Source organism: Anolis sagrei, chromosome 2 (assembly GCF_037176765.1).
Source record: "Anolis sagrei isolate rAnoSag1 chromosome 2, rAnoSag1.mat, whole genome shotgun sequence".
Taxonomy (NCBI): Eukaryota; Metazoa; Chordata; class Lepidosauria; order Squamata; family Dactyloidae; genus Anolis; species Anolis sagrei.
Window position 1 is genome coordinate 56,487,010 of NC_090022.1, and position 26,351 is coordinate 56,513,360.

The 26,351-nt window shown below is 38.3% G+C and overlaps 1 protein-coding gene across 1 annotated transcript in view; it reads right to left on the reverse strand.

Annotated features, from left to right (window-relative positions):
* Nucleotides 1-320: 320 nt before the first annotated feature.
* Nucleotides 321-26,351, reverse strand: part of COL7A1 (collagen type VII alpha 1 chain) — a 135,570-nt gene continuing 109,539 nt past the window's right edge. The window contains exons 97-119 of the mRNA XM_067464786.1: nucleotides 26,271-26,330; nucleotides 24,771-24,815; nucleotides 24,639-24,674; nucleotides 23,836-23,871; nucleotides 23,046-23,102; nucleotides 22,778-22,849; nucleotides 21,980-22,051; nucleotides 21,095-21,130; nucleotides 20,903-20,983; nucleotides 18,923-18,976; nucleotides 18,062-18,115; nucleotides 17,918-17,980; nucleotides 16,662-16,724; nucleotides 15,111-15,227; nucleotides 14,060-14,137; nucleotides 12,781-12,834; nucleotides 12,148-12,196; nucleotides 11,485-11,517; nucleotides 9,086-9,181; nucleotides 7,782-7,907; nucleotides 6,565-6,627; nucleotides 4,636-4,815; nucleotides 321-4,535 (exon numbers count right to left, since the gene is read on the reverse strand). Coding sequence (XP_067320887.1) covers nucleotides 4,522-4,535; nucleotides 4,636-4,815; nucleotides 6,565-6,627; nucleotides 7,782-7,907; nucleotides 9,086-9,181; nucleotides 11,485-11,517; nucleotides 12,148-12,196; nucleotides 12,781-12,834; nucleotides 14,060-14,137; nucleotides 15,111-15,227; nucleotides 16,662-16,724; nucleotides 17,918-17,980; nucleotides 18,062-18,115; nucleotides 18,923-18,976; nucleotides 20,903-20,983; nucleotides 21,095-21,130; nucleotides 21,980-22,051; nucleotides 22,778-22,849; nucleotides 23,046-23,102; nucleotides 23,836-23,871; nucleotides 24,639-24,674; nucleotides 24,771-24,815; nucleotides 26,271-26,330 — 1,539 coding nt within the window. The 3' untranslated portion in view covers nucleotides 321-4,521. The remainder of the gene's footprint in view (nucleotides 4,536-4,635; nucleotides 4,816-6,564; nucleotides 6,628-7,781; nucleotides 7,908-9,085; nucleotides 9,182-11,484; nucleotides 11,518-12,147; nucleotides 12,197-12,780; nucleotides 12,835-14,059; nucleotides 14,138-15,110; nucleotides 15,228-16,661; nucleotides 16,725-17,917; nucleotides 17,981-18,061; nucleotides 18,116-18,922; nucleotides 18,977-20,902; nucleotides 20,984-21,094; nucleotides 21,131-21,979; nucleotides 22,052-22,777; nucleotides 22,850-23,045; nucleotides 23,103-23,835; nucleotides 23,872-24,638; nucleotides 24,675-24,770; nucleotides 24,816-26,270; nucleotides 26,331-26,351) is intronic.

The following is a 26,351-nucleotide window of genomic DNA, read 5'->3' on the forward strand; positions in this document are numbered from 1 at the left end:
CACATACACACACAAACCCCATATCTTCCATCAAGTCTCCAGGGGAAAGGCAAATATGTGATGTGCACAGGAATACAAATAACCCATTAACTTCTCAACAATCTCTCTTTGCATCTAACTTTGGAGGACTTTGGTGTTCAATGTATTGCTGAAGGCTTTCATGGCTGGAATCACTGGGTTGTTGTAGGTTTTTTCGGGCTATGTGGCCATGTTCTAGAGGCATTCTCTCCCGATGTTTCATCTGCATCTATGGCAAGCATCCTCAGACTTTGATGTTGTTTTAAAGTGAGAAGCTCTGTAGTTTGATTGAAAACACTTGATTGAATGAGGTACCATAAACATTTATTTGTTTACCACAATGGGGGTTGCATCATACATCAGAATCAGAGCATTAAAAAGGAAATTATTTGCAGCTATATCTGCATTCAGTATTATGGGACTAACAATGAGGTCAGCAAGCAAAACATATACATACCAAGGAAGGATTATGTTATTTGGCCAACATCTTTTTTTGTAAGCATTCTAGACAGTAGACAAAAGACAACTTTTTCTTGAAGTTTATTCAAGGATAGACAGCTTCAGTCAGGTCCCTGCATCATAGTATAGATGTTTCTTGATAACTTGAGTGGCTGGCGAGCTTTCTTCACAGAATGTATGACATGTTATGCTGCAGTAAATTTGTTCAAGTGCCATAGAACATCATTAAAAAAAAACTAAACATGATTATCCACAAAATCCAGGAAATACAGGTGTGGGACTACAGTAAAATAACATAGTGTATGCTTTTTTGTTGTTGATATAAATGACATGGTTTCCTGCATTTGTTTATCTTCTTTCCAACAGGAGGTAATGAAGACTGGACCACACATACTGGCAGCAAATTTAACATTACAAGAAAGCTATTACCATTCAAATGTCACTTTCACTCTTCTCTTTGGAAAGGGAATTTTATCTTGACAGTGCCTTTTCTTTTGTTCAAAGAATTACATTTCTACATTGATCATATCTGTAATTGTATCAGAGAAATGCAAAATACATTTAGCCTCATGAATTGGGATAAGGCTAGGGTGATAGCATCCTTCTGAATTATGGTTTCTCCCCTTAGTTTTACAGTTTGGTGATATCACTCAGGAATATATTTGAGCCCCTGAAGACAGTTGGACATAAAAATGATCTTAACTAATCAAGCATCACTGCAAGTACTACTGTCTTGACTCTTTTTAACAAGTCACAGGTATGAGTTGAGCATCCTTTATATGGAATTCCAAAATCCAATATAGCCAACAATTCAAAATGATCTAAGGGGGTGATTGACAGAGTGACACCTTTGTTTTCTGATGGTTCGATGTACGCAAACCTTGTTTAATGCACACAATTATTAAAGATAGTGTATATAAAGGAATCTCCAGGCATGTCTTTAAGGCATATATGAAACACAAATTAATTTCATGTTTAGACTTGGGGACCCATTTATAAGATATCACATTGTGTGCTAATATACAAAACAAATTAAAAAAACCCAAAGACCTCTGGTCTCAAACATTTTGTATAAGAGATACTCAACCCGTACTGCTGAAATTCAATGGAAATTAAGATAAGAATCCCTCAGTGAAGCTTATGTAAAATTAAGAAGAAATGTTCAAGACTGGGTTGTTTAATAAACAACCTGTTAAGAAAGCAACCCCATAACCCATTGATTCCAGAATTATTTGGTGGGATATGAAGTGCTGCTTACCCAGCCAAAGAAGCACCAAATAATTATTGCAACTGCACCAAATAATCTCACATGCTGTCATTGACATGTTTCATACAAGCACCATAGTATACATATAATATCCTTACATATACAGTTGTTTCTCCATTGCCATCAATTTTCTACTGAGATCACTAAAACTATTGATTAGATCAGATTTTGCACCAAAATTTTGAGTCTGAATGGAGAGGAAAAGAAGCAGCAGCTCAGACAGAAAGCTTAAAAGCTGAGAAAAGGCAATAATGGAAAACCAGAATTGAAACACACTTGATTGCAAAGCATTTAAAAATGCCCAGTAGTAATAGCAACATAACAATAGCATAGCACCATTCTCGGCATTTCACTGAATATTTCTATAATATGGTAGGTTTTAGAAAGCCAATGCAATGAGTGCTTCACACAGAAGCCACTTATAAAAATAAATGTGCTCTGATTTTTGTGTAATGTCCTCCAACACATGGCTATTTCAAACCATTGATTGGTATTCCAAATTAAGGTGAAACTTTTTCAAATGATCTCTTTTTTTCACTGATGAGCAATATATACATAAAAGGGTGTTTCCTCTTTGATCTCTTACAGCAATATGGGCCTTTGTGGTGGCAAGCATACACAGAAGTTATATCTTGATAGTATTTTAGTATTTTCTAGTTCTTTAATAATGTCGTTCACCCCATCCTCCCAACTGAACACACCATGAATTAAAAAAATCAGGTCCTCTTATGTACCACTAAGTGGTTGAAGAACATAACGTACTAAGTAGGAGTAAATGGACAGTATTCACTACAGAGGGAATTAAGCGGTGGGATCCTACCAAGATCTGTACCATGTCTGCCTAGTTTGACTATTCATAAACAACCTGGAATCAGTGGTGAGCAGTGAGGTAGTCAAGTGTACAGATGACTCAAATTAGCCAATATGGTGAATTCCCAAGCAAATCAGGAAGTACAAAATAATTTAGAACATTTTACTTTGAAAAAAGAAGGCATGCCAATCCAGATCTCCAAAGCCAAAAGTAAGCAAAGATACAAAAGAGACATCTGATTGACTGAATATTTTTAACATTTAAAAATCTGAATGTCTTTTGGGCAAACTGGCTACCCAGATTCCTCCATCCTCCCACTGCTAGCTGGAGAGACCCATGCAGATAGAAGACTCTTTCCAGAAGACATAAGTGTATTTGTACATTATATTTGTATCTCACTTCTGTGGAATAGTTTAAACAGTTCTTAAAGAACTTCCTACAGGACAGAACTTGGGGTGGCTATCAAATCACAATTGCTCAAATCTTCCAGTATCATTAGTAGTGAATCATGAATATGTCTGGACACTCAAATCTGATTTGTCAGATTTCCATTTTCAGAGATTCCCATATCTTAAAAATATAGCAAGTTTTTGTATACTTTAATTAATTTATATCCCATCTTTCTCTCAATATGAATCCTAAGACAGATTTCCATTTTGTTTTGTTTGTTTTTTTTTGATCATGAGAAATGGCAAGTCGTTTCTGGTGTGAGAGAATTTGCTGTCTGCAAGGACAGGGGATGCTCGGATGTTTTGATGTTTTACCATCCTTGTGAAAGGCTTCTCTCATGCCCCCGCATGGGGAGCTGGCGCTGACAGAGGGAGCTCAATCCGCTCTCCCCAGATTCAAACTGCTGACCTGTTGGTCTAAAGTCCTGCCGGCACAAGGGTTTAACCCATTGTGCCACCACCGGGGACTTTCCGGTGCCAATAAGGTATTTTCAGTGTAGGATATTAGCACAAAGAAAATCAGAAAGGCACAATGTTTCATACCTACATTTTAAAAAGGTGTGCTACTACAACATGACGCCGGAAGGCTATGACAAAAAGGGATAAGGAAAGGAAAATGGTTGGAAGAGAATAACATGATTGTAAACTGAAGTTTCTTTTTTGGGGGGGCAGGGGGGGATGTTCTTAACAAGCACTACTGAAAGCTTTTATCTGATTAGTTCTTTCCAAGTGAGAAATTCTCATTCCCAACAGACCTGTAGCCCGGCACTCCTTGAGCCTCACTTAATAAAAAGTGTAAAACTACAAAGCAAAGGGATGGTTGGGTCTATAGCCACAGAAATAAGCTGATAACTTTGATAACAATAGCTATATAAAACACTGAATTCTAACTTTGGCAGTGAAACATAGGGTTGTTCTGTATGTTATTGCTCATTAATTGAAGAGTATTCTGGCTCCCCAGAAAAAGTCAGACAGGTTTCCTACTAATCCACTCTCAGAGGAAAACGTGGTGGTCCTATAAACCCAAATTAAAGCAAGTTACAAATAAAATCAGTTTGGTCTGGCTAGAATACATTCCATGTGTCATCAGTCAGCTATCATCAATAAGTTAAGAGAGCTCTAATTAAAAATATGTCTTTTTATATCATATATAAAAGAGGTTATGCTATGTATCCCATTTGATAAAAATTTCACCTTAATTTAAGAAATAAATTCAAGAGCAACAAAAAAATACTTTTTTAATAAAAAGAATAGCACCATTTCTCTGCTCCAGTTGAAGCAGTCCACTTACACACATACAAGAACACACAACTGTGCTGCAGGGCATAGAAATGGCAGCAAAGTAAGCCTCAGGTTGAATGCTTTGTGTGTGAGTGTATATATGTCTCTTAAAACCTTGTGCAGGCGAAGAATGGGTTGGGAGGGAGCCACAAAGACAAGGTCTCTTCTTTTGGTTACTTCTCCAGTTCTCCCAAAAACGAAATCCCTTACAGAGTTTATACACTTCTGTTCCTATCCTATGTTCTTTCACCTATAAAAAAGAAACATTATTAGAAACAGCACACTTCAGAAATGTAAAACTGAGGAGGAGGAGGGGAAAAGTAGTTGGGAGTTCCTTTGCCAGTTCTCACCCGCATCTCTGTGTGGCTTGCACTGAAGCTCACAGTCTTCCTTGGAGTTGAAGCGGTTGCGATTTCCCTTGCAACCACTGTAGATGAAGGGTCGACACTCTGATACTCTTTGGTTATAGTACCACTTCAGTGTGTATTTGCTGCAGTCTCCTTCCTCCAAAGGCAAGGCACATAGATTGCCTGGAAGAATAAAATGAACAAACACTTACATTGGATTTCTCAATGTTTAAACATCCACCTTCAAATGCTACATTTGATTGTCACATAACTCCATGTCCATTGATCATGCCCTTCTGCATGTTATTGATATATTTATGGTGTTTTTATGCTTTAATTATTGTGTGATTTAAGTTTGATTCGGTTGTATGTTAACTATTACTACATTGTGTTTCTTCTGTTGTCAGCTGCCCCCGAGACCCTTCGGTGAGAGAGGGCAGGATATAAAGATAATAATAATAATAATATACATAACAAGATTAGTACACAGCAAACAATGCTGGCTTTTGTATTGGATCACACATAGGACACTTCCCAAGTGTCTAGGACTGTGTGATATATCGGTGAATAATGTGTGCAGATCCGACTAGGGTGGCTTTTTGCAGCGGATAGATGGTATTTTTTGTCAGCGTTGATTATTTTTAAGTGCAGGCCAAGGTCTTTAGGCACTGCACCCAATGTGGCAATCACCGCTGGGACCTATTATTATTATTATTATTATTATTATTATTATTATTATTACATTTATGAGAACCCCAACAGAAAACATTGAACATCTTTGTATCCTAGACATAGCTTTAAGACAATGCAACAGTGGGATAGAAAGGAGCCACAGACGGTTGTGAGCGAACATATCAGAAAGCTGGAGTTATACACATATACTTCCTTGCATACTTTTACCTAAAGAACAACGTTATATTTTGTGTCAGCCTTAACCTCCTGCTGCATGCCTTCTAAGCTAGGTTTCAAGATTTTCATGTTTCACAATTAGTGCAGTGGGACTTTCTTATTAGTAAACTGCAACCATCACAATTGCTTTCTTATATGGTAAGAGCAACCACATTGTTTTTAGTCTATATTACAGTTAAATCCTTTTCTTTTTAAGAGAAAAAAGCACTGCTGCACTCGGGGGAGCAACTGCAAGACTGTGATTTTTAAGAATGGGGAGACTTCACACATTTCCTGATGTTTATGAAAGCAACCAGATAGCAAGATGGAAATCAGCTAGTAACATTTACTTTGGCTATACAAGATATCCCTAACACCACCTCAAGAATGTTATGAGGTTTCCTTTTGGAAGCGTTCTACACTTCTTTGGCTAAAATAAATACTGTTACGACAATAAAGTCTTGTTATTGTGTTCAATCTCAAAGCCTCATAATATGCTATACTTAGTGCATTGGAAACTGGGCCTTGTCTTCATTGCCACTTCTTTATAATTGCAACATAGACCTTTAGAGACATGGGCAAAGATATTTTTATTTTATTTTATTGGTTTTAGATACAAGAACTTTGCTTTCATGTTTTCAACTTACACATTTACTTCTAAGTCAGCAATCAGATAACACTGTTTTTAGGGCCTGGAAGCCACACTGAAGAACCAAATTCTTCTAACATTCTTTTAAGCATTGGTTCTGAACAGCAAGTGAAAGCTCTATCAGTAATACTGCATTCTCTGAATATGAGAGTGAAGTTGAGCCATATTCATCCTTCTAGGATTCTTGCCACTTTCTCCCAAAACAGTTGGTCCAGAGGGCAATAGCACAGGCCAGGCTACACTTATTCAATAAAGTGTATCTTACTAAACTTATCCTAGATAATCTGTTGTATGATTTACTATATTAGAAATGGGAGAAATGAATAAATTTAAATTTCAAGAGGATGGAAGGAAAGGAGACAGCCACTCCTCCATATGGCAGGTCTGCTTCTTACCTTCCTCAGGAGGAGCTCTCTTTTGCCGTCCATGCTTGGGAGCTGCCTTTGGGCTCATTACTTCTACAAACAGGGAGCAGAGTACCGGTCATGGACCCAGAAGAAGCTTCTGGTTCCTAACTACCCTTCCTTCCTCACCCACCCAGACAATGGAAAGTATTGACAAAGGGCCCATTTCATGACATGTGCCTTCAAATGAGTCAAAATGTTAATTTTAAAAACTACACTGTATATTTTGCATGCACATAATGAGTTATGAAGTCATTATCATAACTTAATCACACTTCACATGCTCCTTCAGGTCCTAAGTTGGAAAGTAAGCCTGGGCCTGAGGTTTCATGGATAGTTTCACATCTTTTTTTTTAAAAAAAACACTTGACAAAAATAAAAAATAAAAAAGAAGAAGGAAGAAACGCAGTATTGCCTCCCACTTTTAATAAAATAGGAATTCAGAAAGCTCCTCTTTGGGAACACTATAATTAATTTTGCCAAAGAGATGGACTCCCAAGAAACATCTGACATTTAATGCTGAATTTACTATCAACCACTTCTGCAGGGACAGTGCACAAAACAGGATTCAATTATGTGGGATAACACTAATCAAAATGAGCAAAGTTTACCGAGTCCAATTTTGACGATTCCTTTCCGCCCTCTGTCATCACATAGAGGCATCTTCATTTGTAGTTCGCTATCTTGCTGCTATGCTACTGATATTTGGTTTTTATTATGACGATAGAATAGGAAAAAGACCACAAGGATCTAATTCTGGCAAAGCCTTTTTTCCCTACACTTAGAAAAGTCAAAATTTTTAGCTAGGTTTTTTTCTCCTTTATATCTTTCCCTACTGGCCATGATATATCATAATGAATATTTGGCTATAAATGTTTTATCACAAATGTTTACTGTTTTGCATGTGCAAAATTACATGCTCACTTCCTGAGCTTAAAAGAATCACTTTCAGACTAGAGTGCCCAGAATCCCCCAGCCAGCCTGGCCTCTGCCTGTTTTGGATGCAGAATTCAGGTAACTGTAATTCAAAACTTTTCTAATCTGTAGTCATTTCATATAGGTTTTCATACAGTTTTCATAGTAATATATGTTTGCTAGTCACTTTGATTGGATTTGAACAGAAGCCCAGTGCTCTACCCTGCTGCTATTGATTCCCATGTGTGTGTTTTCACTCCCAAATGTCTCCAAACATGCTTTGCGCAGCTCACCATCCCTCAGCATAGGGCTCTCTGTCCCATCTGCTCCCAGGCCCTGGTTGTAGTCCTCCTCCTCCTCTGTATAGAAGTACTCATACTCAGGCTCACCTGTCTCCATTATTTTTTGCACCTGGCCCCCTACGAAACAGGAATGGCTGGTTCAGAATATCTCCAAGAATGAAAACAACCAAATGTCAAGGAAAGAACAACAAATGGGTGGACTGCATCTATTTGAGATAGTTTATTCTTCCATCTTTAGAACATGACTGATTAAAATGCGACATCTGCTAACAGATAAAAAGAGCACTGCTGCTATGACTTTTATTTGGGATGAAGTGCTAGAAATATACAGCTGTTAATCTGTGCCAGACTGTTCAATTGCCAGAAGACAATTACCACAGTACTATGTACAGGCAGTCCCCAAGTTACGAACAAGTTAGGTTCTGTAGGTTTGTTCCTGAGTTGAATTTGTACGTAAGTTGAAACTCTAGCCTGTGGTGTTCAATTTGCCATATGTGCCCCTTTTCAGAAGATTTCACTTCACTTTCTTTCCCTGTGATGATCGTTTTTTTTGAAAAAATTGGCTTGTTGTGGAAAGAAGAGTTGGTGAGAAAGCTTCAGTGGAGATACCTTTTCCCCATGATAACTCTTCCAAGAGTGAATTTCCTTTCCGAGGGATAGATTTATCTCACTTCCTGATTTTTTTTCATGATAGAAGCGACTTGAGAAACTGCAAGTCTGGTGTGAGAGAATTAGCTGTCTGCAAGGATGTTGCCCAGGGGACGCCTGGATGATTGATGTTTTACCATCCTGTGGAAGGCTTCTCTCATGTCCCCGCATGAGAAGCTAGAGCTCGACAGACAGGAGCTTGTACCGCTCCATGGATTCAAACCACCAATCTATTGGTTGACCAGTCCTGCCAGCACAAGGGTTTAAACCATTGCACCACCAGGGGCTCTTGTTGTCTCAGTCCCATTCTTGACTATGAATCATTTGTAAGTTATATGTTTATAACTTGGGGACTGCCTGCATAGTCCTTCCATCTTTAGTCTTCAAGAACTTTTTTATATTAATGTAATTAAGCTCATTGTACATTGACCTCAGCCAGACATAGGCCTGCATTAAATATAATGAAACTATACTTAATCCTGCTTTCTAAACAGTTCACATATTACCTACACTTAGTCTTATAACAAAGAGTGAAAATACAGTTGGAACTGTTTTGTGTCATAAGAAAATAGGGTGATGGTGATTATATAAATACTATACATCCTAACCAAGGCTGCACAGGAAAGGACTATGCAACAAAGACTCACCTTCCTCTTCCTCAGTATGGAACAACTTAAGCACAGGGACTATTTGAGCATTAACAGACGGAAGCGTTTGGGTGGATGGATAGTTGGGTACAAGACCTGGGAGGGGTAAGGCACAATGCACACATCATCAAGCACATTAGAATAATAGACACGTTGCTTGTTCCTCTATGCTAGACATAAACATAGACAGTCCACCAGCCAGAGTTCAAGAGCTCGCCTTCCATAAATGTTAGACATTGAATACAATGCAAGTAATCCTGGCCAATTGGGACTGTTACAGTCAAACTCTTTTTGATTGTGTCAATCTAGTTCCATTCCGTTACTCATTCACTTAGATGCCCACATTCTTAATGGCAGAAGGCCATTGTTATGTACTGGGTCATCCTACCTGAGATGAGGCATGTGGAGTGGTCTTGGGCACTGGCTTGTCTTAGTGGATCAAACGTTCAGCAATACACAACATGAGAAGCAAGTAGTCAAACATGAATAGAACATGTAAGCCAAGAAAACAAAAAACAAAAACAAAAAACCACACACAGTATTTGAGGCTCTTGTGTATGCAGCATGTGCCACTAGTGGAACGAAATAATGTTGAATTCACACAAACACAAACATAAGCACTAAGAATCCTGTAAATACATCCTATACTACTGCAATCCAATTCCATTAATGGATGCTCCCTGCTATATGAAATTAGGTGGACTTAATCTTTAAAAAATACCCTTTCCTTCCATTAGACAAGTTCCTGGAATCTACTTGGATGCTTTCTGTTGTTGGGCACTCTTTGCCACCTTGCTGTTGAGATCCTGATTGTCTCTGAAATATTATCTTCTCTTTATAAATTTCTCTACTGCACCACACACTATTCTCCTTTTTGGAAAAGTTAGTTATGATTTAGGTAATATCAATGTAGAGAAGCAGTTCTGAAACTTTGGTCCTCCAGGTGTTCTGAACTCCAATTCCCACAAACTCCAGTCATCTTGACTAATAGTCAGAAATTATAGAATCTGAAGTCCTGAATATCTGGAGGACTGATGTTCCTAGAGGATAGATGTCCAGTTTGCTAATTTCCAATCAGGTTTGCAAATATGTGTGATCCAGTCAATGGATGTAGTCTTACATTTTAACTTGGAAAATGAAGAACCAGCTCCCAGCAGAACTGTAAGTATATTGAGCCTGAAATTACTTAAACTGAGAGTATAGCTCTCTGATAAACATCTAAAAAGCAGAGGTGATAGGGAGGTACAAGATTTCAAAGAAAATATTGGTATGGCAATATAAGTAGCTGACATCCCTTTACTGGTCACTTCCCCTTTTCCCCTTCATTCAGGCATTTTCCTCTTACTTACACATTTGGCTCAACTGGAAAGAATGTAGGGAGAAATGGTTGGCTGGATATTGGTTAGCACCCTTCTTGTAAATGCTATTTCTCTCCTCCAGACCATGGCACTCTCCCATCACTTTTCATATGTTCTGTGAAAACCGGTGCATCAAGGCATCTAATTTAGCCTCAAGAGAGTATAATTCATCTCCTACTTTTTCCTTTACTTTTACAGACTTGTGATACTGAACAAGATTATTTTAAAAATCTCCTTTGAAGATTAAAAAGAAGGTAGACCTTCTAAATAACAGTTTTACAAGAATAGATAGGTGTGTCTTCAAGAATAGCTTTGCTGTTCTATTGGAATTAATGAAGTCATCAGGGAATTTATTTCCTTTCTTATGGCACTACTTCCATATTCCTGGCAGTTTTGTTGTCTTTATTTGTTCAGTCCTTTTGGACTCTTTGTGACCTCATGGACCAGCCCACGCCAGAACTCCCTGTGGGCCATCGCCACCCCCAGCTCCTTCAAGATCAAGCCAGTTACTTCAACAATACCATCCATTCATTTTGCCCTTCATTTCCCCCTCCTCCTTTTTCCTTCCATTTTCCCCACATTGTTGTCTTCTCCAAGCTTTCCTGTTTTCTCATTATGTGGCCAAAGCACTTCATCTTTGCTTCTAACATCCTTCCCTCCAGTGAGCAGTTATTTCTTGGGCTTTATTTCTTGAAGTATGGACTGGTTAGATCATCTTACGGTCCGAGGTACTCAGAACTTTCCTCCAACACCACAGTTCAAAAGCATCTATCTTCCTTTGCTCAGCCTTCCTTATGGTCCAGCTCTCACATCCATAGGTAACTACGGGGAATACCATTGCTTTAACTATGCAGATCTTCGTTGCCAGTGTGATGTCTCAACTCTTAATGCAGTTTTGTGTTTCTGCAAGTGTAAGAGCACAAACTGTACTCATAATCTCAGTGTCGGTTTTTCAGTAACACGCTGGTTCTACTCTTTGCCACTCGCTGGGATTATGATACTGTGGAGGAAAAGGCAGTTAGCAATATGCAAAATACTCACGTCGTTCGGGAGGGGAGAACTGGCCTCCACAAGCTGAAAAGAAAAATGGCGTAGTGATTAATTCATCCAAGCACCCAGACTGGAAGCATAAGGTGCAACTACAGATTGCCTGAATTATTTGTGAGCTGACCTCTCAACAGTTTTTAAACTGAATACTGTAGAGGCTGCCAATGTCTTGACAACAGCAAGAAGGATGGAAAAAAGTTGAAGTGGTAACTGCCTTTCCAGTTGATATTTTCCTTATGAGGGAAATATACATATACTTACACATTTCCCCTGTGGCAAGCTGGCAGTAAAGGGTGTTCTATTTCAATTGGAAATATGGAAGTGGGGGAAATAACTGCTAACAAAGATGCAGAGATTGGCAACTTCCTCAATACTGTAGTCTACAGATACTTCAGTAGCAGAACTTTTATGTAAGAGAACACTTTGGCTTAGAAAGAGCAATCTTAATGAACACTCCAAATAAAACAAAACACATTGGTAACTATCATTGTGGAACAGCACCTAAGATTCAAGCTCAGCCAGAGCAACACAACTGAAGCACCCTTTACAAAAGTAGGAAATGAATATGTAAAGATACAGAAAAGACAGAATTTTAATCCAGAAAATGACACAATGAAAGCACAAGAGGTCACAGGTTAGTGGTGGCTGGTGCCTTACCACAGTGCTGACTCATCTCCTGCCTGACATACAGTCGGATCTCTTCTTCCTGCAGAAACATGTCAACACAAATATAAACTGAGATCTATTTCAGTGCTATTATTTTCCCAAGGATGAGCAAATAACATGAAATCTCTGAGGAGTAACTAGCAGACTTCTCTGATCTAAATATTTCAGTACAAGTGCCAAGGCAAAATGAAAACAGGGATTACAGGAAAGAAGATTCCACCTGAACACTAGGAAGAACTTCCTGACTGTGAGAGCTGTTCAGCAGTGGAACTCTCCGCCTTGGAGTGTGGCGGCGGCTCCTTTGGAGGCTTTTAAGCAGAGGCTGGATGGCCATCTGTCAGGGGTACTTTGAATGTGATTTTCCTGCTTCTTGGCAGGGGGGTTGAACTTGATGGCCCTCGAAATCTCTTCCAACTCTATGATTCTAGAAGAGATCTGTGGTTTCAGCAAGGGGTAACTTCACATGAGAAGATTTTCACTGTCCAATTCTTGTGTAGTACCCTAGCCAATGGACATAGATGGCAAGCAATATGTAACTTCTTATTTTATGCCAGGGGTCTGATTCAGAACTTTGTGAGCCAAAGATGGAAAAGTCTCTCTCTCTCTCCTTCCCTTTCCACTCACCGTCATGCTAGGCTCTCCTTTCTCTCCTCTGGGGCCATCAAGCCCTGGGCTTCCCTGTTATCAAACAGAAAAAAATAAAGTAGCTGAATACAGTCAATAAGAGCATTTTGGATGAGAAATTCAGTTTCACACACTCCTGTGACATAAGCCTAGTGCAGATGAGATGCATAGCAGATTTCGTAGAGAGCCTTCTTGGTGGTTTCTTCCATCCTCTGGAACACATTTAAACAAGAGGCTAGGCTGGCCCCTTCCCTGCTTTCTTTTTGACGGCAGGCAAATATATATTTTTTCAAGTAGATTCTTCATGTATAAGTAGGTGGAGGGTATAACTTATATTTTTAAACTTTTGTTTTTAAAATGTTGATTAAAAAATCTACTGTAATTTAAAATTGGCTCTGTTTAGAGGCCATCTTGGGACTCGTGTTGGGAGAAAAAAGCAGCATATAAATGAAATAAATAAATAAATAAATAAATAAATAAATAAAATTTATGGATGGGACGGAGAATTTTGCAGGAGGAAAATATAAGCAATACTTAATTTCATATCAGATCCAGTTTTTATTTTAGTACCTTAGCAATGTAAGATGCTTAATCGATAATCTAGTTAGCATAGAAAATTGGCTTATATAAGCAAAATTGTAAATATTTTTATACTAAAGAATATTTAGTGTATTTAGGAAATTGGAATTTTCCCCTTCATCTGGTGATTTTGAGGATATTAGATTTTGAGGATGCCTTTTGAAGCACCCCACCTAGATTTTTTTGCTATTGCTATTGCTATTATTATTATTATTATTATTATTATTATTATTATTATTACCACCATTTATTTATATACATCATCAACGAAAATTATGCTTTACAAAAGAAGTCCAGTCAGAGGTGTATAATTTAAAAAATATTTGTGCATACACACACACACAGAGGGAATGATAGAATCATATAAAAGAAGAATATCAAATTATACAATTTTAAAACAAATTATCCAGACATGAAAAAATACTATATAATATAAAACCAAATAAATTCCATATTTTATGTATTTTATAATTCTGTTTTAAATGTTGTTTTTAGTTGCATATTGTCGAAAGCATTGAATGACTGCTTGGCTGTAAAGCTGCCTTGAGTCATCTCCAGGTTGGAGAAAGGTGGGGTAGAAATGTTGTAAATAAATAAATATAATAAATAATAGTGATTCCACATCCCAATTTAATTTCAAGAAAAGTAAAACCTGATGGCATCTGTATCACACCAAATAGTTAAAAATCTATTTACAAACCTGTTCTCCTCTTTCTCCTGCCATACCTGGAACTCCTCGTGGTCCTGCCACTGACTCTCCTGGGGGCCCTCTTTCCCCCTGCAATGAGAAATTCAACATATTTAGCTATATTCATATAGACAAAGCACTATAGTGACTTCACACAGGTTATCTGACACAAACAGCAGAGCAGATTCAAGACATTTTTAAATCCAGCAAAAAAATTAATTCATGTTATTTTCTACTGTGTTATTGTTATGTTACTCTGTTAGGTTTTGAGATTGTCGTTTATGTATTACATTTTTATTTTTGTCTTGGTTTTTGTCTTGCCTTTTATTTTCTGTTAGGTTTTTGAGATTGCAGTTTATTTACTATGTTTTATTTTTGCTTTAGTTTTTGGACTGTGCTTGATTTTCTGTAAGCCACCCTAAGTCCTGTTTGAAGAGGAGGAGGGATGTAAATAAAGTTTATTATATTATTATTATTATTATTATTATTATTATTATTATTATTTTGAATTATTATTTACTTTATTTATACCTTCCTCCCTCAAGGGGAGACTCAAGGTGGCTAACAGTCATGCACTTTGATCACTTTAAAACAAATCAAATACAAAAAATAAAAAAAATTAAACAGCATTGTGTGTATTGTGTTAAAAATACAGTTAAAATACAATAAATACAATTAAAATGCATTTGCTGTGATATGAATTTCAAGAGACAACAGAGGACAAAAGCTTCTCCTAAGTGATGATGCCCAGAATAGCAGATCCTAGCTGCTTTGAGTCTTGGTTGCTGTGAGTTTTCCGGGCTGTACGGTCATGTTCCAGAAGCATTCTCTCCTGACCTTTTGCCCACATCTAATGGCAGGAATAGATGAGTGAATGCTTCTGGAACATGGCCATACAGCCTGGAAAACTCACAGCAACCCAATGATTCTGGCCATGAAAGCCATCAACACACATTGCTTTGAGTCTCCTTGTGGGGAGAAAAAGCGGGATATAAACAAACATAAACATAACAACACCAAACAACAAAATAAATAATCAAATTACCAAATGATTATTACTTACTTTCTGCCCCTGCATGCCTTCTGGGCCTTTTGGTCCAATGCTGCCAGGAGCCCCAATAGGCCCAGGAGGTCCATCATTTCCTCTTGGTCCTGGAGAGCCAATAATGCCTGGAGCACCCTAAGAAAAAAAGAGAGAAGCATTAATTGCAACTCTGCAAACTTGAAAATAAAACTACTAATAGCCTGCTATATTGGATCAACTCTTCCCGAAAAACTATTTCACTGAAATTGTTTGCACCTATAAATAGCAGTGGGAAAACATTTGTTACTCTTACTTTTAGGAACTATAACCACCAGTAATCTAGGTGAGGAATCCTGGGCACTTCCATCACAAAAAAGCAATTTATCCATACCCTGTCTACCATAGTTCCCCTTCATTCACTGGGAAAATGTTTGATGCAGAAAATAACAGTCCTCCTATTATCAGTAGCATTTCACCAGTTTCTGCATTGGTTTATAGCAGAATATTAGAGCTTCACAAATGTTTAGAGCAAAAGCCCAATTTTCAGTTTGAAGAATTTACTTTAAATAATGGCTTTTGCTTTTTCAATTTTTTTTGGAAAAATATTTGACAAGGACTGTTCCTGGTAGACTTTTCAAATGTTTTTGTTTTAGTACATTTTCTGGAACACTATTTGGAACAATTTTCTCAATCTAATACAGATATCAAATTTCTTTTTTAGTAAAGGTTCTATATGCAAATACTCATTTAAACAATTGGTCAGATTTTCCTTTCCTTTCCATTTCATCCTTTCTTTCCTCCTTTCTTGAAATTCCACCTTCAGTCCCTCCCTTTCTCCTTTCTTTTCTTTCCCTTCTTTTTCTCTCTTTGCCTTCCTTCCCCTTTCCTTCCCAGTGACATAATAGTGATGTCATATTTTCTTCCCAGTGACATCATAGAGGGCTAGTTCATCTAGTAACAGCCAATCCAGTGACCTCACACAGAGCCATTTCACTTATCACAAACAAACAAATAAACATACATACTGTAGCTCTTCCAGATAGACAAATCTTCTATAAATATAAAAAGTCAACATATTTATGTATATTTTTATATATGTTTCTCTGTTCATAACATGAAGGCTGTTGCTAGGTGAACTGGCCCTCTGTCATATCACTGGGGAAGAAAGATGACAAGTATATGAGAGGAAGGAGGGAAAGAACAAAGAAAGAAATGAAAGAAAGAGAAAGAGAAAGAAAGGAAAGAAGAAGGGAAAAGGAAGGAATGAAGAAAGGAAGGAAGAGAAAGGAAAAGGGGAAAGATATGAGGGTAGGGAAGGAAAGGAAAGAGAGAGAAAGAAGGGATGAAAACATGGGGACAGTGGCCCCTCTGACACCGAAGCGGCACCAAGTATCTAAGCTAGTAGATAAGGGTGGAGCACTGTGTTTACACAGAGTCACATGAAAAAACTAATTTGAATGTTGAAATTAGCCATAATAACATAAGAAGAGTCGTTATAGATAAAATAAAATGTCTATCTAGTTAAGAGCATAATAGCACTCTTTTAAAATTCCGGTGAAGCAGCAAACTTCTCTGTTCTTCATAACATACCCTGTCCCCTTTTTCTCCTTGGTCTCCTTTGGCTCCTTGCTGGCCATCAAATCCTCTGTCACCCTATGGAAAAATCAGCACACTGATTATAATGATTAATAAACAGAATTATTTTTCAAGACTGGTTTATCTTTCAGAGCGTGACAAGCTGTATATTGCACTCAGATACAGGTAAGAGAGCAGTTTCAAGAATTCACTTGCTGCTCATTTGGTTGGATGATCATAATCTCACATTGAAGGAAGAAGTCTCACTTTAACTCTATGTAAAAAAGAGTTATTATTATTATTATTATTATTATTATTATTATTATTTATATTTTGTAGAAAATTATTATGAGGCTGTCCAGTGAACAGAGCTGTATCTCTGACTAACTACTTTATGGCGACACATGCTTCTGAGGCCCTGAAGTTGCTTTGAGTTTCCAAAGAACCTTGGCCTTTCCCCCTATTTGTGAGTGTGGGGGGCATAATTAACCCTAACCCTAACCCCACACCCCATAAGGCAAATATGCCTTTCTTCAGTAGCTCCAGTTTACTTTTCCTTCTGGGTCTAAAACAACTTGGCTTACCAATATACAAAAAAATGGTCCTATGCCTTCTAAGGGCTGTGGAGGGAGCACTTTTAGTTTAGTAAAGACAAGCCTCCCATTTCATGCCATTGGCACAGCAAGCATAGGCAAAATAACTTCATATATCCCTGGTATCTGTGGAACCAGTATTGATGAAATCTGTTATTCCTTCTATAGTCATATAGAAAACTGAACAGACCTTTCTAGTGAAATGAAACAGAGAAACACTAGGATTTAATAGCGGTTATTTCTAAAAAGTTATTAAGCATTTGCAGCCATTGGCACAGCAAAGGCAAGGATAGAGACACCACCCTTCTCATCCGCTCTCTCTCCTCCCATGTTTACCAGGCAGCAAGAACCTTCCCTGTTTCTCTGCTGTCTTTGTAGTGCTCAGGAGGTCTACAGAGAGAAGGAATGTGTGGCAAGACCAAGAGGACTTCTATAGAACTAACTGTTCCAGGTCTGTGCGAAGCTTCATCTCTAAAGATTAAGGTGGTCTGCCACTTAATGAATGAAATAGTACGACAAGATACGGAATATTTTAATTAACTAAAATTAATATATATATTAAAAAACAACTCCTTCAGGGTCCCTTTAGTATCCATAGTATTCATAATCTTGGGACTGAGTGGAGAAAGATACAAAGCCACACACATTTTCTTAGTGTTATTTATATTTAGACCATACCTTGGGTCCTATGAGACCTTCTTTCCCAGGGATTCCTGGGGATCCAGGCATGCCCATCTCCCCCTAGGAAAACAAAGCAGAAGTGAAGCTGACCTTTCCAAAGGTATTATTTTATTTGTTTCTTTATATGCTGGGAGTACTTACAGCGTCTCCTTTCCTTCCAGCAGTTCCCATTCGGCCTGGCAGACCTGGCTCTCCCTAGAAGAGACACAGAAAGAAACTAAAACCAGAGTGGGTAACTGACCTGCATTAGGGAAGTGCACTGGGCTATCAGGAGATCATAGAGAACCACCTCCTACCCATCACTATGTTATTCAGTTCTTGTGGGTTTTTTCGGGCTATATGGCCATGTTCTAGAGGCATTTCTCCTGACGTTTCGCCTGCATCTATGGCAAGCATCCTCAGAGGTCTGTTGGAATTAGGACAAATGGGTTTATATATCTGTGGAATGGCTGGGGTGGGGCAAGGAGCTCTTCCCTGCTGCAATTAGGTGTGAGTGTTTGGCTAATCACCTTCATTAGCATTTGAAGGCCTGCTTGAACCTCTAGATGCCTCTAGAACATGGCCATATAGCCCGAAAAAACCCACAAAAACTGAGTGATTCCGGCCATGAAAGCCTTCGACAACACTATGTTATTGTTTTTTAAAATAATTGCCTAAAAAAAACCCATTAGGAACTATGGGGGAATATTTCCAGGTTTTGACCTTGATTTCTGAACCCCCCTTTTGTTGACAAAAAAGGCTTCTGTGAACCTAAACTAGCTCCCCATGGCAAAGTTGGCAAATCATCACTTTTCCCAGCCCTGGTATAAAAAAGACAAGGGATGAGATGAGTGCTGATACATATACCTTTTAGCAAGGACACCAGTTTCCTTTAAAAAGGTTTGACAAATCTCAGGCTTCCCAGTTTTCTTAATATGTCTGTGTAGTCACAGACATGATTGCACACCAATATATCAGAAATCGCCTAAGTTAAAGAGACTGGAAAGAAATTCTAGCACTCACCTTTTCACCTTTATCTCCATCCTGGCCACAGGCTCCTTTCATTCCCCTTTCTCCCTACAATTAGACAAAAATACCACCTTAGATTAACTATTTCTGATGTATTCAGTGATATGTCTGCATTTGTATTTACATCTATTAGTGTTTCTGTAAGGAAACTCTATTAGACATGTCATCCACTAAGAACATTAAAAAATATAGCATAAACAAAACACCTCAGCACAACATAAACAAATCTAAACAGCAGGAGTGTGCATTTTTTCATTAGTTGTCATAAATCGTATCAAATTCGTTAGACTCATACTTACGATGTGCTATCTGATGCGTGGGCATGGTCCGTGCCAAAAACTTAAGAATCAAAACTTAACCCAATACATTTTCATTTTAATTTTGTAAATCTTGGAAGCCTCCCAAACCCAGTTTCATTTTCAATGTAAAGAAGTAAAGCAAAGCCAAAAATGCTACTTTTCCTCTTTAAATTAATGGCCTCTCGCCATTAGGAGAGGTAAGCAGTAGGGAGAAAGTAGAGTTTGCTGGGAAAGAGACAAAGAAAGCACAGAATTCTGGAAAATGTAGTTTAGGAAGGCAAGGAGCCCTAAGCTAGAGAATTGAAAAGGCCCTGCCCTAAACTACATTTCCCAGAATTCAGCTCAGAATCAGAAAGCCCCAATCAGGATAGGGGAGAGATTTGGTCCCACTGTAGCAGCAACCAGCCAGAGTTCCAATAAATTATTGAATCTGCAAAGAGTGACTGATACTTCGAGTAAGTAAAACTCTATGCTGGGCTGGAAAGAAATCCCTAAAAGGAAGTTTTATTGGTTAATATGAAAGACATTAAATGAGATAGCTGTTGTGGCTTTTAAAAATGTTTTTTTAAATGTCCCTAAAATTAGTAAATGTATGAATATTTCTGAAAATTTGGGGGGGGGGGTGATCTGTTATCCTGTGTTATTGTATAGAAAATTCAAGAAGATAGCTCTCGTAGTTTTATTTTTAAAAGTTGTTTATAAAAACTTAGAAAATTCTCCCAAAATCAGTGGATAAGTGAGACATTCTGACACTTGATGGGCTAACAGTGGTAAATATGTTGTACCATTGTAGTAGGTTTCATGCCAATAGCTGTAAAAATGAGGGAGAAAGGAGCCCCTGAAGTTTCCCCACATGCACAATTACTATAACTAAAAAGTAACAAAATGTCGTTACTCTCGTTATAGTAACAAAATTTTCACTAATTATACTTTAGAAACACTTTAGTAGCAAAATACCAGCACCCTCTAATTTTGTAATGACTTTTGAAACATTTTTTCTAAAATCAGTCTCCTATGTCTACTAAAAAGATACACTAATAGAACCCATGCTCTGCGAGTTTTTAGCCTCTGTGTGACCCGGTGAATCTGGCTAGGCTAAAAGAATTTCTTAAACCTCCAGTATATGTTATGATCGAAGAAGAATTTGAATGTATGTTTTTCACATTCAACCAAAAGCCTCCTCCACCATGCCATACAAGCACAGGAGACATCTTTTTCATTTGATCCAAGGATAATTATGCTAATTTCTGATCAACTTCTGAGACAAGTCTGTCTTTGATAATGAAGAGTTATTGGATGTTAGCCATCAGACCTGTTTTTGAGAATATTCTCACAAGTCAATTATATAGTTGAGAAGAGCATTATTTCCCCAAAGAGCTGGCAAACAAACTACTTTTCCTATTTGAAAGATCCCTACGTTGTGACATTTATATTTATTTATTTATTTATTTATTTATTTATTATTCCTAACAATATTTATATCCTGACTTCTATCTTAGGACAGTCTGTAATTTTTTTTAAAAAAAAAACCCTATTTAATATCGCGTAAAATAAAAAAGTGAAAAAATACAAATCATTCTAAGAGGCTGAAACATAGTAAACACTTGAATATACAGAAAAATTGTGAAGAACACAGGAAAATGAACCAAGGAAGAGAAATCCCATCATGCCAAACCTTTGGGCCTCGCATTCCAAAGGATCCCGTCTCTCCTTTTTCCCCTCTGGTTCCTGGAAAACCATCCTTCCCAGGTTGACCCTGGGAGAGATAAAAAGAGGGCAAAGAAATGTGACTTTCAGACTTATACTTTCAGACTTCTACTTGAACACATCTGGGTAGAAATATAAGTAAAAAAAATAAAGTCCTCACCGGCTCTCCTGGCTCCCCAGATGCACCAACTTCTCCCTGTGCAAAGGCAAACACACAACGTGAAAACACCATAGGAAGTTGAAAAATCAAGTGTCCTGCAAACAACAAAGTTAGGAATGGATGCTTTATCATTCCAGTTTTTAAATTACTGTATACAATTTTCTAGAAGCCCTCCCTGAGCAAGGCTGAAGAAGGACTCAAGTTTGAATGTTTCTCAGTGTCAGGAAGATTATCTCCAAACTATGAAGACTTTAAAAAATATTTATCTTGAAGTCACAAATTCTATTCATTATCTTTGAGTTCTCCCACATGAATGAGCCATTCTAAGACTGCAGCACAACTTTTAACGTAATATCTAAAAAGAAGGCAAGAAGTTGGTGGCAGAAGGAGTGGACTGAACTTGAAATGGTGACATCTAAAAGTCTTCACTGACAAGTGTTGGTGAGTTGCAACTATATATCCACCAACATGAGTGGCTTCCTTCACATGAAGCTTTGTCAGAGAACTATTTGATTTGTTTACTTTATTTTAAGGTGACATACAATGTTATAAAAGCACAAGAGAATTAAACAACTCTTACAACAAATGTTAAAACACAACAAAAACAGATGTATAACATGAATGACACTCTAAACTGTATTATTGAAGGCTGTATTATTGAATCACTGGGTTGTTGTAAGTGTTTCAGGTTATATGGCCATATTCTAGAAGCATTCTCTGGTGACGTTTTGCCTGCATCTGTGGCAAGCATCCTCAGAGATTGTGAGGTTCACAACCTCTGAGGATACTTGCCACAGATGCAGGTGAAACGTCAGCAGAGAATGCTTCTAGAACATGGCCATACAACCTGAAAATCCTACAACAACCCATACACTAAACTGTTACCTTCTGCCCGCCAGGACCTCGTGCACCTGGAAATCCTGTTGAACCTTTTTCTCCCTGTTCACCTCTTGCTCCCTGCAGGATAAAACTTCTGGTTACTGAAAACATAAACTTCTGTTACTGAAAACATGAGTGTGAAGAAACAAACCTGGATGAAGGCAACCAAATACAGCTTATGAAATATTGTGGAGGGGGGTTCCATTGTTATTATATTAATTATGTGTATCTTAATACATTTGTTTTTGTTTTACCATTGTCTCTATCCTTATTAAGTTTCATTGAGACTGGTCATGCTAACTACAGTGAAACCACCACAACAATATAACCACAGGCCCACATAGAAGGAACCGCCTTGAGACCAAAGTACCCAAACCTGGAAAAGATTAAGTGTGACGCAAGGTAGGGTGACAAGGACAGTGCCAATCTGGAAAGGGAATCTGTCACAACGGGGAATTAAAAAACTTAAGCACAAGTGGCTGTCCAACTGCTGCTGAAGAGGCAAATACAAAACACAAGCGTTTGCAAACTAAAAACAGACTTACCCTCAACCAAAGAAATAAACCTATTTCTATTGTAGGTACTTCCCTAACTCAGGAATAAGATTTAGTATTGAGGAATTTATGATCAACCATTCAATGCCACTAAACTCTGGTGTGTTCTTGGTGTGTATGCTGAGTCCCATCAAGTTGTTTGTGTGAAATCCAACAGTACTATGGGTCTACATCAAGTCTGTTCCTTTACTTTGGACAAAGGCATGCAGCCCAATTTCTTCCCCAGCTGCTCTGGAATTTGCTGTGTTACCTTCTCTCCAGGGACACCCTGGTCTCCTTTGTCCCCTTTGTCCCCTTCCATCCCTTTAAGGCCACGGTCTCCCTAGAGAAGGGTGAAAAAAAAAGAATTCTCACTAAATCACCAAAAGTGAAATCAGAAGAATAGACATGAAATGCCAAAATTATAGGGCATGGGACTAGATATCAAATAGCGCATAAAGTGAAAGCTTCTGAAAAATGGAAAAATGCAAACTCTCAAGGATATAATTTTTAATTTTTGATGCTGCCACGATACTTACTGGCTCTCCTTTGTTTCCCCGAGCACCTGGTGGGCCTTCCACAATGGCAGTATCACCCTAGAATTGAGAAAATATGACAACCAATAAGAAATCAAAGCATTTCATTTGTCAACAGCACAAGTTCCTATCGGTATCGCAAGGAAATATTTTCTCTTGAGCAGATCCAAGCAAGTCAATAAGTACTAACCAAGGTTTTCACTATAACATGACAAAAGTCAAGGCACAAAATAATTGCAAGGAAAGCACAAGGTTACTTCACAGAGAGATGTTACAACAGTGCTAGACTTAGATCTACTTAGCTACATCATGTCTGTAAATACTAAGAGTGTCTGCAGAAATTTTGAAAGGAGTCTTTCCCTTCTCTACCTACAGAGACTGAATTCTGAAGCTGCCTGAAAAATACTTTGTTTATAACTGAACTATGGGTCTTGGTCCTATAGACTCAGTCCAACTTCCCATAAGCCAGGCATGGTCAAAATTCAGCCCTCCAGGTGTTTTGATTTCAACTCCCACAATTCAGAATTGTGGGAGTTGTTCCAAAACACCTGGAGGGCCAAAGTTTGTTCATGCATGGCATAAGCAGAACATCTTAAGACATGGGATGTGTGGAATAAAAGCTCTTCAGGTAAACAGCCTCATTTCTCCTTTTCCAAGGAAAGTCTAATGTACATCAACTGTATACACTGTTTTAATCCTGCATCATTGGAAGGGGTTTGTTAGACATACAGCTCAGAACAAAGTTGCATTTAAAGTCCACACATCATTTGTATTCCTCACTTTGTTTACTCACTTTGTCTCCCTTTAGCCCCATAGGGCCAGCATCTCCCTAGAAATGAAGGAAGTATAGGTTAAAACAAAATGTGTAATTGTCAAGATTTTGGCATAGTTTGGGTTATTTCTACTCCAAATAGCTGCAACTAGTCTGACTGAAATCATACTTAGGGAAATTTTGTTATTATTCCCAAGTTACAAACATCCAATTTATGTTTGAATGGGACTGTTAAGAATGGGACTGAGACATCAGGAAATGAGAGAAATCTAACTCTAGAACAGGAAATTCACTCCTGAAAAAGTTATCTTGGGGAAAAGGTGTCTCCACTGAAGTTTTATCACCAACAAGTGACGTTTTCAAAATCCAGTTATCACAGGGACAGAAAGTGAGGTGAAATCTTCTGAATTGCACAGACAACAAAACAAGCACCACAGGAGTGTTAACCCTTCCTATGCTATCCAAAGCAAGCAAAATATATAGAGGTTACACTTACATGTAAATTAAGCTCAAGAACAAACCTACAGAACCTATCTTGTTTGTTATTTGGGAACTGAATGTATTTATAAGTTGTGGAACTTGACAATCTGAGACTTGGGAGTCTGTTAAAATTGAAGTTGAATGCAGGAATGCATAAGAAATGTGAAGTATGGGATGTACTACTCCTCTGTGTATTTTAGATATTAACATTTAGTCTCTCCCAAAAATGTCTGCTTTTGCTCATTATCCAGGATTTGTGGCACAGCAGGCCACATGCTAAGCAGAAGACCCCTTCCTTTTGTCTTTTTCTAAGTCCAAGTCCCCACAATCAATGCCTAACTTACTTTATCACCTCTCTCCCCTCTGTTTCCTGGAGGCCCCTAAAGACAAAACAGAAAAGAGATCATTTCAGAATGGCAACCAGTGCTTATGCTTAGGTTTGAGAGATAGAAGAAAGTAAAACAGCGGATACTTACTGCAGGACCACGGTCTCCCTCCAGCCCTGGGCGCCCATCTTCACCCTAAGAGGAAAAAAAAAGAAGGATGTGTTTAGGGAGAGAACAAAGAAAATAATATTTGGAGGAAGATGGATGGCTTTGGGCTGTTGTATGGCTAAACTGAGAGTGGTGGATTTTCATAAAATCCAGCAACAAGATTTTTATTCGGACAGGGTTGATAAGGTGACTTCTTGCAATTTTTTTTAAAAAAATGGTTGTGTGTTACTTCTTTCACTATTGTGTTTTAGAATGTTTTTATTTTATTTTTTGTTGAGTTTTTATTTTCAACTTGTAGTTTGTTATTCCCTCCTTAGGAATTAGAGTGTATTTCAAGAAACAAGGTAAGGAAGGGGCGAAAGGGATGAACGAGATGAATCTATAAGTAACTATGTCATAATTAGACTATGTTGAGTCTTCAGAATGTGTTCAACTATGGCTTCTTCATATTTTGGCAATGGCTTATTTTAGAGCTATTGGATTGATGTGTTGGATTGTTATTCCCAGAATGCCCTGCTTCTAGAGATGCTCAGGTTGCAGTCCAATACATCTTGTTATCTTTCAAGCCAAATTAATTTCTTCACAGCCAGTTGCTGTATCACAATTGCTTGCTGTTGGTTAGAGAGTTTGTTGTTGTTGTTGTTGTTGTTGTTGTTGTTGTTGTTGTGTGTCTTCAAATCACTTCTGCATTATCAAGACGCAGACTTAAGCAATCCCTTGTTGTCCGAGTATGATGGCCTTCCAAGTGTAGTGCCTTGGTGGTAGATATGTAGGTGACTGTGGAGCCCTATTCTTGATCCACATTTCTTCCGCACTGAGGGCATCGGTTTCTAGGTGGAAGGTGGTCTCAGTCAGGGTTGGCTTGATGCACCTTCCTCTTGGCATGTGTCTCCCTTTCGCCCTCCATTAGTGCGTCTTCAATTTCCACAACACTGCCGGTCACAGCTGACCTCCAGTTAATGCGCTCAAGGGCCAAGGTTTCCCAGTTCTCTGTGTTTATGCCACAGTTTTTAAGGTTAGCTTTAAGCCCATCTTTAAATCTCTTTTTTCTGTCTACCAACATTCTATTTTCCCTTCTTGAGTTGGAAGTATTTGGGAGATGGTGATCGGGCATTCAGACAACATGGCCAGTCCAGTGGTGGTCTTTGCTATCTCCAGCACACTGACATTCCTGGTGGGGACCCAGAAGTAAACTATCAAAGGGTTTTCTTGACAAGGTTTGTTCAGAGGAAGCTTGCCACTGCCTTCCTTTGAGGCTGAGAGAATGTGACTTGTCCAAGGTCACCTGGTGGGTTTCCATGGCTAAGCGAGGATTCCAACCTGGATCTCCAGACTCCTAATCGAACACTTAAACCATTGTACCATGCTAGCTTTTGATTAGAGAGTTAGATCTTAATAATACTGGAACAAACACATCCCACTATGGGATGACTAGCAGTTCATTTTTATATTTGGGCACTGGAAACAGACTGAGATACATACCCGTGGCCCTGGATCTCCTCGCTCTCCTCTAGCACCGGGTAGTCCAATGCCTGTATCCCCCTATAATGCAGGAAAATGGAA